Genomic DNA, 16,548 nt, shown 5'->3' on the forward strand with positions numbered 1-16,548 from the left:
AAACGTGAAATGTACTAGTATATATGATGTTTTTTTTTTTTTTTTGAAATGGCAAAAATATTATTAAGGATGAACTCAATAATGGGTACATCGAGGGAGAAAGAAGACGTTTATATGATGTTTATACTCAAAGGTGAGAATTAAATTGCTTAGTTATCTTCTAGCTAGATTAAGGACCCCTCAGATTTTGAACATATGTGGATTGTCCTGTGGCTAGGCACGTACAAGCTGAAGGTTGTACAAGGAGAAACGTATCTCTTGCGTATCATTAACGTTGCGCTCAACAACGAGATCTTTTTTAAGATAGCGAACCACACAATGACGGTCGTCGCCGTCGATGCTTGTTACACCAATCCAATGGTCACCGACGTCATTGTCATAACTCCAGGCCAAACCATCGATGTACTACTCACCGCCGACCAACCACCAGCCTCCTATTACATGGCAGCACATGCCTACGACAGCTTGGGAGCCGATTTCGACAAAACAACCACCAGAGGCATCATCACGTATGGAAATGCCGCATCGTCAACTGCTCCGATGCCAACCCTACCTGCCTTCAACGATACTCCTTTGGCGTTCAAATTATATTCCAGCCTGACGAGTCTCGTGAATGGGCCTCACTGGGCGCCAGTCCCGCTCAAAGTCGACAATTACATGTTTGTGACGGAAGGCTTGAGCGTCGTCCCTTGCGAAGCGAACAATACTTGTGGGGCGCCTTTTGGGCTAGCGTTTGCTGCGAGCCTGAACAACGAATCTTTCGAGCTCCCTACCAAGTTATCAATGCTGGAAGCGTTTTACTACAATCTGACAGCTGGGATCTACACCGCCGATTTTCCAAGTTATCCACCGGTGGCATTTGACTACACGAGTCTAAGCAACAAATTGAATGTGACGCTGATGATGACGTCGAGGTCGACAAGGGTCACGAAATTGAAGTTCAATTCTACGGTTCAAATTGTGTTTCAGAACACGGCATTGTTGGGTCAACAGAGCCACCCGATACATTTGCACGGGTTTAACTTTTATGTTTTGGCCCAAGGGTTTGGCAATTACGACCCTATAACTGGGTCAAAAATGTTCAATCTCATCAATCCACAAATACGTAATACCGTCGGAGTGCCAGTTGGAGGATGGACCGTCATTAGATTCACGGCAAATAATCCTGGTATGTTTTCGCTATTGTATCTTTAGACCCATTAATTGTGCATATGATACTTTGTCCAGTGTACAACACTTCACATACTTAATAGTTTTAGTGATGGACACTGTGTAACAATTAGTACTTCAACTTCACGATCAACAGATTCGAAGTATGAATTTCCGTTTGACCAAAAAAAAAAACAGATTCCAAGTATTCTTAATTTTTCTTATTTTCAATTTATCAGTTACAAGAAAATAAATAATGTGAAATAAATGGGCCGTTTACTTATGATAATTAATAGCGTGTATATATTGAAAATTTGATTGCAAGTGCAGGTGTATGGTTGATGCATTGTCACTTTGATTCGCATTTGACGTGGGGCCTAGCGACTGCTTTTGTTGTTGAGGACGGGCCCACTCCATCTACTTCTTTGCCTCCTCCTCCACCAGATCTACCCATTTGTTCGTTTTATGCCAAGCAAAGAAGATTTTTTATTAAGGGCGGCGGTAACGCCGAAACTGTTTTTATTAATGTCAAAACTTTAGTGCATAAAAAGATTGCATTTGTGTGGTCTGGATCTTGGCCTGGTTTTCTTCTACCATGTTTTATTGTATTTGTCTGGCTTTCTTATACCATGTGCAAGGTACGGTACTCTTCTGGGCTAAAGTTGTGACATTAATAAAAGGAATATTCTGTATTATCATTTTCCTCTTATTAATCAATAAAAACAAACTTTCATTGATTTTTTCGTGTGTGGTTTGGCTCTTGGACTGCTTTTCTTGTTTTGCTTTGGCTCTTCCGGTGATTGCGGTGTGAGTTGTAAACTTTGTAGTTTGAGTGTTTCATAGATAATTTTCATTCTTTAAAAGATTATATATATATATATATATATATATATATATATATATATATATATATATGAAATCAGTACCGTATGAAAAACATTGAGAGAGTTTCGAAAAGTGCACAAACTTTCATGGTAGTATGAGATTGGACTAGGGACTCGAAAAAGTTGGCCCAGTTTTGTAAGGCCATACCCGTCCAGGCCCACTCCTATACAAGCGCTACTTTTCTTGGCCCTTTTCTTTAAAGCACACGCGCTCTCCTAAATTTAACATTAGGTAAATTATCCAACGAGGATCAAACATTACATTGTGGTACCCAATCCATATAGGATTGGTTAATGGTGCGAGGTTCATTATTGTACTTGAGAGATGCTACATACATTACGCCAAATCATTACATCATTTACTACATTTTTTGTGGAGCCCACTCAAGATTTCACAAAAATACAAAAACTTTTCTTGGCCCTTTTCTTTAACGCACACGTGCTCTCCTAAATTTAACATTAGGTAAATTATCCAACGAGGATCAAACATTACATTGTGGTGCCCAATACATATAGGATTGGTTAATGGTGCGAGAGATGCTACATACACTACACCAAACCACTACACCATCCACTATATTTTTTGTGGAGCCCACCTAGGATTTCACAAAAATACAAAAACTTTTCTTGGCCCTTTTCTTTAACGCACACGTGCTCTCCAAAATTTAACATTAGGTAAATTTTCTAACTTGAGAGATGCTACATGCACTACACCATACACTACATTTTTTGTGGAGCCCATTCAGGATTTCACAAAAATACAAAAAAAAATATCCAAAAATTTTAAAATAATGTTTTATGAGGCCCTGTAAAAAATCAGTTCTAATGGATATTGATAAATATTATTTCTGGGTTCGTGTGTCTGAAACTACGTAGTTAAGCATTTTCGCTTCTACAAATCTAAAAATAATACTTACTGATACCCGTTAGAGCTGATTTTTTACAAAGCCTCCTAAAATATTATTTTAAAATTTATGTATATTTTTCTGTATTTTGTGGGACCCGAAATGAGCCTCATATAAAATGTAGTGAATAGTGTAATGGTTTAGTGTAGTATACCTAGACTTATTATACTTTTGTTAGTTATTTTATAGACAAATGTTGCAATTGGTGTATATGGTTGTCTCTCTCTCTCTCTTCCTCGGTTCCACGTGACCTAGCCAATCCGTTCCGTACCGGTGCACCGGAGATTTACGGCAGCCTCTGGCGTGACCCGAGCCAGGATTCCAACCGGTTGTCCCCCGGACGGATATGGGATCTCTCTATTCGTTTGGGGAAACCTCCGTGAGTGGGCTACAAGGAATAATGGGCACTAATTAGCCTATTGGGCTATGAGCATTAATCCGGCCCACTACACCCTCCTATTGCATTTCCAAGGCACCATCTACCTTTCCTCACCACTAGAATTCCCTCTTCACCAACAGTGCTCGTGCGCTCTCCCACCCCAACTGCATCGATCGAATTGAACCTGGATCTCTCCTGTCTCGATCGAATTCTGGGGTTCGATCTTCTCACAGGGATCTCGAGTCCAACCACATGACTATCTAAATTAAAGCTAGCTCGCTCACCCAAATTTCCCCCGAAAATCTCTTCGGTCTCCTTATGTGGTTCTCCCTCTCGGGATCTTGATCAAGTTCAACCATGACTTCATGATCTGGCTCGCTCATGTCATGAATTTTAAGTCTGTTAATTTCAATATAGTAGAACGCTTAAATGATTGTCAAGAATTTTCCTTCTTTATTTCTGAAGTCGCGACACCGTATGCATGTATATATCAAGGTCCTCTTTTGCGACTCCGCTCAATATGATTTTCTCTTTCCAATATTCAAAATGTGTGCTCACGTGTGTATGCATGTGTGGGTGGAGTATTGATTATTTGATGCTTTTGAAGTATCGCCGCGGTTCTTCTCCTTGCCTTACACATTGGTGTGAAAGCCACAAACTTGGTAACACACTAATGTGGGGTGCTTAAGAACGCTCTGGAGGCGGTGCCCCAAGAGCAATTGATAATTTTCACAGAGAGATTTTGGACAAATTCAAAGTGGAGTAGTTTTCTTCAAGGCCAAGGCAGTGACCAGCCCTCATCTATCTGGTCGAGGAGAGAGAGAGAGAGAGAGAGAGAGAGAGAGAGAGAGAGAGAGAAAGAGAGAGAGAGAGATTTTGGACAAATTCAAAGTGGAGTAGTTTTCTTCAAGGCCAAGGCAGTGACCAGCCCTCATCTATCTGGTCCAGGAAAAATTGAAGTAAACGAGGTACCTAACACATAACTCCAAAATCGATAGCATATATAACACCTCAATCTGCCCAAAAATGACCAACTAACATGTGTCAACTTATTACTTTTGAAACACAAATATTGCACTAAAACTAGCTAGTCTCCTGACAAATCATAGGTCTAATGGCGTGTTTTGCAACACTTGAGAGACTTTAATTGATCAACCCTCAACAACTCATTTTTCTCATTGATCGATTATGGCCTCTGTTTATACAGCTAATTGGGCTGATGAATTTCTTAATCCTCACCAGCTCTTATCCACTTTTTACACCCTTGGATCAAGGCATAATGTTAGGATCAAGCGATTACCATCTTACCAAAACCCGCAGATGGTGGTAAAGGCGCAACTCTATTTCTTTATACTAAAGCGTAGCAGGCCCCAAGCGCTACGGTTCAACCCGCGTGGATAGGATGCTAGCTCGCAACCACCTACAATGTCATGATCACATTGGTTTACCCTTTTTTCTTTGGTATAAACAAAAGTTCAATGTTCATTGGGTTTTTTTTTCCTTGCCTCATCCAATGGTGCATTGGATTTATTTTTATTTATTTTATTGGCATTTTTCTTGTTTCTTCTTCTGCAAAATAATTGTCCTATGGTGCGGATCGATGCCAGCTCTGTTGGTATGCTCTCCTCTGCTTGGATGCTTTTGTCTCTTTCCTCCTCTCCTCGATGGACCCTTATTGATTTGCCGATTAAAAACATAATATTAGAAATTATCTTCATTGTCAAGATGCATACGAGTGTGTAAGCATCAATATAATAAAGTACTTACATTATTATGCAAAATATCGTGACCCTGTGTGCCCCAATGTATGTCTACCTTTGTACATGGCTAAAATGTTTATCGGAACCTAATTCCAAAAAACAAAAGTCTAGATAAAGCTAAGATTAAAGATACTCCTACGTAACAAGAAATTTTGTTTAATTTTATCATCAAACATATATAATGAGCAATAATAAAAAACACAACAAATATTGAATTTTTCCAAACCTACGACCTTATCACCCCCTCATGCATGATTACCACCCCACCATATATAAAAGAACCAAAGCAGATCGGATCTGAAATTAATTAAAGCATAAACAACAAAGGGAATCTAATTAAAAAAAAGAAAAAAAATACTTACTTCCATAAGCTGTAAACAAAGATAAGTTGGTGGAATTAATGACAACTATAATATGATGCTAGATTGTTTGAGGAAACAAATTCGGTGGATATTTTTAGTACCGTCTATGTGTCACGAATGTATCGGTAGAAATGTGTTCTATGCGTGTAGTACTGAAGCACATGATCTATTAATGCATCGACATAAAATTTCTCGGAAGGAAAATGGAGAGAAAACAATAGATTAACTGACCCGAATCAGTCGGCGTGCATGTCATAAATAAAAATGATGGATCATACAATTGGGTTTGCATGGACATTAGGAGTGGAGAAAAGGGTCAAAAGTAGCCAAATCTTCAGAAGGCTGGAAGTTGATCAAATTAACAAACCAAGATTCCAAGACTTGTTCACACTATATTTAAGAAGTATAATTGCTAGATGGATGGCCAACTCGAGCTGTTACATAACTAATTCAAGTTTCCATTAACAAATTCAAATTCAAACCCAATGGCAAAGACTTTGGTTTTTTTTCTTCTACCTAACTACAAAACCCTTAGTATATAAACATGTCTCTAAACCTGGGAACTGCAGAAAAAAAAACACTCAAATTTTGTTAAAAGAGAGAGAGCAGAGCCTCTTTTTTCTTTGTTTTATTTTGCGTGTTATTTCGTACTTTGTGTTTTGATTTGGCAAATATGGCACGTCGGGTGTTGTTTTTGGCATGTGCTTTAGCTCTCTTTGCTTGTTCTTCTTCAGTGGCCTTTGCTAAAATTGTGGAGCATTCTTTTCATGTAAGTCTTTCTTAATGCTGAAATACGTAAACCCTAGCTATCAAATGAGAGAGAGAGAGAGAGAGAGAGAGAGAGAGAGAGAGAGAGAGAGAGAGAGAGAGAGATTTTCCAGCTTAGAAGTATAAATTTTGATATACGTGTATCTTTTCTAATTATACTGTATATTTTCCAGGTGCAAAATTTGACTGTCCACAGGCTGTGCCACCAGCGAGTCATTAATGCTGTGAATGGAGGACTTCCCGGCCCACTAATAAGGGTTCACGAGGGTGACACGCTCATCGTTCATGTCTTCAATAAAAGTCCCTACAACCTTACAATTCATTGGTACAATTACTATTACCATTTTTTAGGCTTGGGGGACTCTGCTCAAGGACAGCAGAGGTGGCTGCCCGAAGAAATGGCGTCGCTTTCTTTGCTTTCAGGGGTCCTCCTTTGTTCTTTCTTAATCCTTGTTTGGCACAGAGAATCCAATATTTGTAAGGTTTTTTCAAAATTTTCTCTAATATTTGTAAGGTTTTTTCAAAATTCGTAGGGCCCACTACGAATTCTGAAAAAACCTTATAAATATCGGATGGAGATAATTTTCCAGGACCCATATAAGAACATTTTAAGAATAATGAGCAGTTTAAATCATCTTTGAAGGATCCGAAATGCTTCCAAAAAAATGAATTCGCCCAAAAAATTTTGAAAAAGCCTTATCCACGTCTGAGCTAATTTTTTGTGGAAATTAACACATGAAAAAATATTTTAAGAATAATTGGCTGTTTGAATCATCTTTGCTAGATCCGAAATGGGCCAATAAAAATTTAATTAATCATTAATCTGATTCGCTATGCCAAACCCCTCAAAGCAAAGAAATCGGGCCGTTTTATGTTGACTGACTTAGACCATTTAATTAACATAGCAATTATGAATATTTCCAGCTGGTTTTTATATTAATCGTCAACCGTCTCTTAATAAGTAAATTCAATTTCATGCTATTCATGCAGGCACGGAATTTTCCAGTTGCTGAGCGGGTGGGCGGATGGGCCGGAATATGCAACCCAATGTCCCATACGACCAGAACATAGTTATACGTACAGATTCAACGTCACTGGACAGGAAGGAACCCTCTGGTGGCACGCCCATGTTCAGTGGCTTCGTGCAACTGTCCACGGAGCTCTGATCATTCACCCTAGAAAGGGTCACTCCTACCCGTTCCCAAAACCATACGGAGAAATTCCAATTCTTTTGGGTACGTACGAAACCCTTCTTCTCCTGTCAAGTATTAACTGAATAAAAATTTTCTACGTTAAAATTAATACCTTAAGCTTGGAAGAAAGTATTTGAAATCTAACAGAAGTCGTCCATTAAATTGTGATTGCAGGAGAATGGTGGAATGCTAATGTTATTGACGTCGAGAACCAAGCATTAGCCACCGGTAACGCTCCTAACATTTCCGATGCTTTCACCATCAATGGTCAGCCTGGCGATCTATATCCATGCTCGTCAAATGGTGAGTAATATCTAACGAAAAATGATTTATATATTACCAACAGAAAATTTTATTCAGAATGATTCCCATTTAAGCTATATAACTCACATGCATTTTGTTTATTTTTCTCTAATTAGACACATACAAGCTGGAAGTTGTATATGGGAAAACATATCTCTTGCGTATCATCAACGCTGCCCTCAATAACCAACTCTTCTTCAAGATAGCCAACCACAAAATGACGGTTGTCGCCGTCGATGCTACTTACACCTCCCCGATGGTCACCGACGTCGTTCTCGTCACACCCGGCCAAACCACCGACATACTTATCACCGCCAACCAACCACCGGCCTCCTACTACATGGCGGCGCATCCCTACGCTAGCGCTGCAGGCGTTCCCTTCGATAACACAACCACCAGTGGAATCATTGTTTATCAAAATTCCAAACCATCAAAGCCACTGATGCCAGCCCTCCCGGCTTTCAACGACACTCCAACGGCTTTCAAGTTCAATTCCAATCTTAAAGGGCTTGTGAATGGGCCTCATTGGGCCCCGGTCCCACTCGAAATCGACGAACACATGTTTGTGACCGTGGGCTTGGGCCTGGTCGCTTGCGGATTGAAAAACGCTACTTGTGCGGGCCCGTTAGGGCAGCGATTCGGTGCGAGCATGAACAACGCGTCCTTCCAGTTCCCCACCAAGCTATCAATGTTACAAGCCTTTCATGGCAACATTGGCGGCGTCTACACGACTGATTTTCCCGATAATCCGCCGCTGGTGTTTAACTACACGGACCCGAACAATAGTTTCAACACGTCAATCGTGATGACGACGAAGTCGACCAAAGTTAAGAAGGTCAAGTACGACTCGACGGTTCAGATTGTGTTTCAAAATACGGCGTTTGTGGGGTTGGAGAATCACCCGATTCATTTGCATGGGTTTAACTTCCATGTGTTGGCCCAAGGGTTTGGCAATTACGACGCCGTAAATGCGCCCAAAAAGTTCAATCTCGTCAATCCACAAGTTCGTAATACTATTGGAGTCCCCGTGGGAGGGTGGGCCGTAATTAGATTTACGGCAAATAATCCTGGTATGTATTCTAGCTCTATTGGTATCGCTATTTATTTAATTAATTAATTACTAGTTTATCTCTTGGTGTCCTCATTGAGAGAAACTTATCCACGGCTGACTCAGCTATGAATAGCTTCTTTACAACAGCAATCAATCGCGACCGTTCCAAAGTATTCTGGACGGTTTGGATTTTAATGAAAATTTTCATTAAAATCTGGACTGTCCAGAGCATTTTTCGACGGTCGCAAGTAATTAGTACCGTAAAAAGCTATGTCCGCCGTGAAAAAGTTTTTCTTGTCGTAGCCAAACAATTTTTACTATCCATAATTTTCCATTTACGAATTTCCAAATAAGCCAAAATATATAATTTTTTGTTACAAAATATTGTGAATATCCATTATCTAGGGTTTTTGAACAAACAATGAAAAATGCATTCAGGTGTATGGATGCTGCATTGCCACTTGGATGCGCACTTGCCATGGGGCCTAGCGACCGCCATTGTCGTCGAGAACGGGCACACGCCTTCCACAACCTTGCCTCCCCCTCCGCCAGATCAACCCCATTGTTAATCCATCACATTGTTTAGGAGTTGTATTGTACATTTTTTCCACCGGAAGGGAGCTGAACTGTACATTTGTTATTTGTTGTTTTTCTCACATCTTCTTTAGTTTCTATTTATGAGGGGGAGCTAAACTGTCAAATTGTTTTCCCAAATAAGTTGTTGAAAAAATTTAAAGGTTATTGAGAGAGAGAGAATTGTTTGAAAAATGTCAAATTGTTTCTACTAGCTAATAAGCTGTAGATGGAATGCATAATTCGTCAAATGCAGTAAGTTGTAGCCCAAAATTGTTGGTGAAAACATGGCCTGATTGGTTTTGTTCACGTTTAGTTTTCAGTCTTCTCTTCTTCTTCGCTACAACCACTTTGGGATATGCTTGTATTGTTTCAATTTTGACGTACTTGGTTACTGATGAAGCGATTTTCGGCGTGCTTGATCGACGACCTGCAAAATAGATGAGAAACTATGGGCACCGAAGTGGTTGTCGCCAACACCCATCTGATACCTAAGTTAGTTGATCTGCTTTAGAAGCGAGAAAGGACTCAGTATGAGGCACGACTCAGTATGAGTTGCCTAGATGAGTTGCCTAGAAATTGTGTATCGTTCTCCAATGGAAATGGTGTCTTTATATATGCATCTTCAGGAGGAGTCCCATTGGGACTAGAACCCTTAGGTCTAATCCGTTTATAACGGGTTTGAATAGGTGTTAAAGTGTCCTCTTTATCTTCGGACTCTATGATCTTTATCAAAACTAGGAGTCCTCGGGGTGCCTGGATTCCTCATGACTATCCCGTAGGATTCTTGGCTTTATCTCCTAAGGAGGGATAAGGCCTTGGATGTTCTTCCAGTCCTTTAGACCATATGAACTTCCTCCATAGAGTACTTTATAATAATTAATTTTAGGTTGTTAGTTTAACCGTCTTCCTTGTTAAGTGGGCCCTTAGGCCGGGCTGGCCCTTTAGGCCGAGCTAAGCTCAGCTCATGGGCTGACCTTGGCCCTTGGGCTGGTCAGTAGGAGCTAGCCTTTATGCACTAGTGGGCTAAAACATCCACCTTTGGGTTGTCCTTGGCCACCCAGGCTGGGCTGACATTAAGAGGTTAGTTTATACTTATCAGCCACATTCCTTGGATCAAATGGGGCTTATATGTATTTCTGTTTGACTAACATAAAAAAAATGGGACTTATGTAGCTCTGTTGGTCAGAACTCTTGCATCTTACTAGCTAGGGGGTCAGGAGTTTGATTTTTCCACCTATGTGTGTGTTATTCCTTTTATTTGTTGGGATTATTTTTCTCCTAGTGGGGCTAGTAAATGGGTTCGGCTTATATAACCTTATAGTGATTGTTGATTTATTTGGAATTATTTCTCCCCGACTACTGTGGAATTGTTTCTAGTTTCATGTCATTCTTATTTATACTTGCTAAAGCCCAGCGGCCTGTTGGTAGGCAAGCTCATCTTATTATGGGCTGATAAAGATGGGAAACTATGGCCTTTTGCAAGTGAAAATTATGTGTAGTTCTCTTTATTCAGGTAACAATGATTGAAAATTATCAAATCCAGTTATTATGATTTGTGAATTAATTAATTATTACCAAAATGGGTCTTTTAAAATAAAGGAAGTAATAAAGGTATTTATTCCAAATGACTCTTCAACTTTCTCACATATGCTATGAAAACGGAATTTGCTATACAGTTTCACTGCCTTCCGTAAAAAGTCGTAAATTTTATTGCTCTTGTATTAGTGAAATGGACAATGATTTTTGCACTCCATTTTTTTTATAAAGCGCTTTAAAGCTTGTCATTTAGTGCTTAAAATTACACATAACCCAAGCACTAAAAAACAAAACTTAAAGTACATTTATAGATAAATTAGAGTGCAAAAACTCATTTTCCTTGTGATATTCATAAATAAAACTAGCAGATATGTCGATACGCATGATTCAAATAATGAAATCAAATCCAATGTTTCTCGATCTCCCCGTCTTAAAAATAACCATGTTTCTCTCAGAAATATGACAAATACATTTCAAGAATGCTATGGACACATACGTCCGTTAACAGATCTAGGCATAGGTGTATCTGAAAATTGTCCGTTGTGTGTGACGCTCATATTCATCGCTGCAACCCGCATGTACCAGACCATTTCGAATACATTTGAATCTGTACACGGGCGTCTATATCGGTTGCATTGCTCTTGTAAATTTAGAAGAAAGCAGGGGAAGGAGCAGGGACAAAAGCAGGGGAAGGAGCAGGGACATGAGCGTGGTGGTCTGATTCAATGGAAATAGGACCAGGAGCAACCCCTGAGCTCAAAAGTTCAACCATTGCGCGGCGGGGATTGGTTCTCTGCTTCGCACATAGATCCGGCAAAAATACTCCTGCACGTGTTAAAACCTATCATAAGTATCTTTGATATCGTATTGAGGTTGTGTCCCACTAACTAAAATAAGTATCTCTGATCGATATCGTATCTCAATATGAGATTAATGTGTTAATTACGTAATTGATAAAAAGTTGTGTGAGGAATTTTGTATGGGGACTTGATGTGGTGTTTTTAACTGGAAGGACAATTCTTTGATTGAAGTAGAAGGAAAATAAGTTTCAAGAAAGGTATGTGTGTAATGTCATTTTCATAAGTTAATTAATGAATGCAAAAGATGAAGCACCACAAAAGCAATATTTTTTATTACAAAAAACAATGATGTGAAAGTTGTCTTGTCAATACAAAAAGGTATTTTTTTTTTTTTAGGATAAGCTTATCGTTCACCGCAACTAATTTGTAAAGAACCAAACCCATCGTCTACCAAGAGATGATCAAGGCCAAAATGATATTCCATATGAAATGACTCACAAGGAATTATCTAAGTAGAACTTAAAACCCTAAGAGTAAGCGAATTTCTAAGTTTCACATCTTGACAACAATGCAGAAACAAGTTTCAAAAAAGATGTATGGGAGGTGTTCTAAAAAAACATGCGGAAGCAATTTTCAAAAGGAAAATGCTAAAAAGAGCTCATTAAATTTAAGGTTGACAAAGTGTATTAAAATGTTTGAAAAGGCTGATCAAAAAAAAAAATGTTTGAAAAGTGTGTAGAAAAAGTGTAAAAAATGTATTGAAGTTTGTGTTTCTGTAGCGTCTATTTTTTTTTTCTTTTCTTTTCTTATCTTACCTTCTCCGGCGGCCAAGTTGAAGTAGAGATCAACAATGTTGGGGCAATTTTGGTAACAACATGGGGAGCAAAGCTTGGCGGTGGATTGTGGCTCAAGCAAGGAATCCGATGAGATACCGACCGAGTTCCGATCGACCCCACACGCACTCACGCACTCGTCGGTCTCAATGTATTCGGCCATCCTCTCCACCACCACCTCCGACGTCCTGCATTGGTATTCCACCTTTCCGTCCTTCGCCGCGTAGTTTTCCAACAAACATCTTTTTCCGGATGATGCGATGGAAAATGAACAGATGTCTGTTGGCAAGTCCTCACATATAACCTCACCTAAAAACCAACCAAAAAAAATTATAAATTAGCTAAATTAAATTAGCTACCCGAAAATGAAATTTTATCTCGTGATTGTTATAAACGACGGGAAAAAAAGTAACAAAAAGTTGTATACAGAATGATGTGTCTGAGTTTCGAAATAGCGAATGATTTCATCATAAGAAATAATTCCTAAAAAGTGTTCGGAAAAAGATAAATTTTCTTTAGAAAACTGCAACTAAAGTAGGCAATCTCTCTATTTCAAACAAAATATCAAGGAAACTGACTTTTTTTATTTTGCATATTCAAAAAAATAAATTCTGGTAAAACATTTGAAAGATGTTTCTCAATTCCTGATCGAAAACTATTTCCTCTGGAAATGAAGGCAGAGGAAAAGAATCAAAACATGTTTACTCAATAACCTCTTTTCTGTGTCAGAAAATCCCCCGTCCAGACGTGGCTTGAAATTTTCACATATATAAAAAAAAATATCAAAAAATTTTGGTAAAACAGACAAGAAATGTAACGGAAATTAGTTCCGTTTTACAAAAACAACTTCTAAAAATGTTCCCCAAAAAATATTTTTTAAAAAAAACTAAAGAAAGGGAATCATATATTTCAACAAAAAACTTGCATGCTTTCTTCGTATACGGATATATTGTGTGTTCAGAGAGGAAGAGAGAGTATACGTGCGTACCCAGAGTTCCTTGGAGGAGGAGAGAGGAAGCCAAGAAAAGGATGAATGCCAATTTGGTTGAAGAATCCATGCTTTAGATTTTTTTGGTGAGGAGAAGATGAGATATTATATATCGGTTTGCTTTGGTATTTGGAGAAGAAATGAGGTTGAGAAGTTTGTGTATGAGAGAGAATGGAGGAGGGCCCTTGTGTATTTATAGAGAGAGAAAGAGAACCATGATTGCCAGAAAGGGATCAGCTGCATGCCCTATATATAGAGAGAGCAATACAGCTGCTTTAATTAATGTGCTAATGCTATTAGTATTATTCTAATCATCATAATCTTAGTCGATCTCCCCCCAAAATCTAACGCGTTCTCTAAATTACGCGGACCTTGACTTTTTGACCGTTTTGAAGTTAAACTCTAAAATAACTAACTGAGACTAGCTCGGTTGGCCAGATTTGTTAGAACTTTTGCATCTCGACAAAAGGTCATAAGTTTGAATTTCCTGATTTGCGTGTGGGCGTTATTTTATTTTATTTTTCTTCCTAAGCAACAGAATTTATTAATCTTTATAAGGATTACAAATATTAAAAAGATCAAAGGCACATCGGCAAAAAATCGCTCAAGACCTAAAGAAAGGCAATACGTCAATTGGAAAAAAAATGAAAAACCAAAGAAAAACTGACCTGAAAGGTTTTTCTTGTGGGTGTTCTTCCCTTGGAAGGTTTTTCCTTCTTTTTTTTGTTTCTACTCTATAATGATCTTATTTTTTGTATTAGTTGAGTTATTGAGTTTGGTTGTCTCGTGCACTTTCACAATTGATGTAGTGTCTCGAGTTTGTACTTTATGCTTTATATACGATGTAAATGATGTCTTCTATCGATTGACAAAAAAAGAAGACATTAAACTCGAAGATGTGGGATTCATTATGTGCTATGATTAAAAAATCTACAAACACACAACTGCGTCCGGAACCGATAAATACATGTACTTGGATCCTTGTGCGTTTAACGTTTCGAACAGAGTTGTGTCCATGGGGAAAATGTGGTTTAATTTTCCCGTTGACGCCGCGTTTTTGGGTTGTCTGAAAGATGTCGAAGTTTCCAACGTCCGGAAGCTTCTTCTTCCCCTAGCTCCTTTTACACGTCTCTCTCATTGATCTGCTGTAACTTGTTCAATACTTCATACTATCATTGAGCTCAGCAGTCAGCTCCAACGGCTAATAATCCTAAGCTACATTTTTTTTTTTTTAACAACCCTGCAACCGAGCCACTATTGGATCCGACTGTGCAATTCAAACCTTGGGAAAGACTAGCACAGTAACTCACCGCCATAACCTCCTACTACAAAAAAAAAAAAACAGGGTTTGGAAGGGATAGAAGGCAAAAAATGGGAGAGGCCACAACAAAAAAGGATTTATCTTCCAAATTTCAAGAGTTAAAAGAGATGTCCTTCCACAACTTCGTCCAGAAAATGCGAGGGTGTTGTTTGGAATGAGTTGAATGACAAGCTGGTCAAGGGGTCCACCACCTTGATAAGCTGAATCATTCATCTAATAGATAATGTTAAAGAGATTAGTCATGTAAAAAATTAGCTTCATCGAGCATTGATAGCAGCACGAGAAAAATACTTTGAAGAGAATTAGGAGCTAGTCGGTATGCTAACCGTCCATGTTTTTACGAGTAAAAATAATTTGACTAGGTATTTTCTCAAGTCCGTACGTATATCTTCGCATGCATGATTTTTTCAATTAATTTCACAAAACAAAAAATCGAATCGTCGAGGTGAGACTCTTATTAGTGCACCCAATATTGTAAACTGCATGCACCAAGTAGTCCAGATTATCAGCGCTCGGGAAATTGATCTAAAAATCCAACATAAAAAATTCGAACACAGAGGAATATACTATACAGTGATACAACACTGGATTTTGCTAATCGAGCGTCCAAGCCATTTTGCTAATTCCAAGCCGTAAAGTTAATGATTGAGCAAACCTTTAGTCGCCTAAAATTCTAAGCATTTGACCTATGCAAGATTCGGTATTTTGCAAATTGGAACTTCTTAGAGAGTCAAACCCTTTGATTGTTGTCTCATGCCACTCGGCAAACCCTTGGGTAATCAAACTTTCACATTTTTCTTTTGATAACCGAACGTCCGGGTTAGTTTAAATTTGCACGCACCTCGACTAATTTTAGAGTCCTGAAATTAACGACCGGACAAACCCGTCAGTAGTTCCAAAGTGTGAAATACTTTTTAGAGGTCTTGCAATTAACTTCCACATTCATTGAAGAGATTGTCCCTCTTGGGCCCTTGGCTCAACTCAGTTTCTCAAGCCGTGGGAGAACTGAAGCTCAAGATATCTAGCCATGAGCCGAAGAAGGATCTACAAATTTCAGCTGGACTTCAGGGGTCAACCGTCAACGTCAAATTACGAGAAAAAGTCATACGTGTGTATGGCATACGGCGTTTGTTCCGTCGTTCACATCAAAAAAACGGCCAAACTGCCACGCGTCAAATTCTCCTCGGTTTAGCCCGTCGTGAGAGGAAAGTCAATTTGGGAACAGATTTTTGCGAAGGCGGTGGAGGAGTCGTTTGGCGTAGTAGAAACTCAAAACAGCGTTGAGAGTCTTGAGACGACGAAGGAGACTGACTTTCAGTCTTGGGTTTTGTATTATGGGAAACAATGGTTGGTTTGGTTTGAATTTTGAAAAGGGGTGTAAAAAAATCCGAAAACTGGTAAACCTAACCAATCAGGAGTACCGAACCGTGCCTTTTGGACTAGTTTAATGGTTCAGACGGTTTAATGTCAGATTTTAGTTCTAAAAAAATAAAAACCGATATATTTGGTTCGTTTGGTGATTTTTTTTTACAAACCATGGTTCTAACCGAATCGGAACAAATTTACTAATGATATAGACATGTATATACTTATATATACCTATACATTATTATGTGTCATATTCATATTATTTTCATGTCTACTAAACCTATTTTGTTGGCTTATGTAATATCTTTCAGGGGTGTTTCCACTAACAAAAAATACTAAAAACTTTACGCATTTTACCATCTTGTTTCGACT

The 16,548-nt window shown here is 38.8% G+C and overlaps 3 protein-coding genes across 3 annotated transcripts in view; 2 read left to right on the plus strand and 1 right to left on the minus strand.

Annotated features, from left to right (window-relative positions):
• The window catches only part of LOC131326579 (laccase-7-like), a 5,986-nt gene extending 4,100 nt beyond the window's left edge, over nucleotides 1-1,886 (plus strand). The window contains exons 5-6 of the mRNA XM_058359410.1: nucleotides 218-1,168; nucleotides 1,480-1,886. Of these exons, the coding sequence (XP_058215393.1) occupies nucleotides 218-1,168; nucleotides 1,480-1,817 (1,289 nt within the window). The 3' untranslated portion in view covers nucleotides 1,818-1,886. The remainder of the gene's footprint in view (nucleotides 1-217; nucleotides 1,169-1,479) is intronic.
• Nucleotides 1,887-6,010: 4,124 nt separating this feature from the next.
• On the plus strand, nucleotides 6,011-9,599 carry LOC131326584 (laccase-7-like). Its single transcript, XM_058359417.1, has 6 exons — nucleotides 6,011-6,208; nucleotides 6,381-6,532; nucleotides 7,198-7,442; nucleotides 7,575-7,703; nucleotides 7,820-8,773; nucleotides 9,193-9,599. Exons 1-6 carry the CDS (start codon nucleotides 6,113-6,115, stop codon nucleotides 9,321-9,323), a joined length of 1,707 nt encoding a protein of 568 aa, XP_058215400.1. The 5' UTR covers nucleotides 6,011-6,112; the 3' UTR covers nucleotides 9,324-9,599.
• A 1,638-nt stretch (nucleotides 9,600-11,237) lies between these two features.
• LOC131326592 (uncharacterized) lies at nucleotides 11,238-13,708 on the minus strand. Its single transcript, XM_058359426.1, has 3 exons — nucleotides 13,488-13,708; nucleotides 12,482-12,808; nucleotides 11,238-11,691 (listed from the first exon to the last, which is right to left on the minus strand). The coding sequence occupies exons 1-3, from the start codon at nucleotides 13,555-13,557 to the stop codon at nucleotides 11,516-11,518; spliced, it is 573 nt and encodes a 190-aa protein (XP_058215409.1). The 5' UTR covers nucleotides 13,558-13,708; the 3' UTR covers nucleotides 11,238-11,515.
• Between the last annotated feature and the right edge of the window lie 2,840 nt (nucleotides 13,709-16,548).

This window comes from Rhododendron vialii, chromosome 5a (genome assembly GCF_030253575.1).
Source record: "Rhododendron vialii isolate Sample 1 chromosome 5a, ASM3025357v1".
NCBI lineage: Eukaryota > Viridiplantae > Streptophyta > Magnoliopsida > Ericales > Ericaceae > Rhododendron > Rhododendron vialii.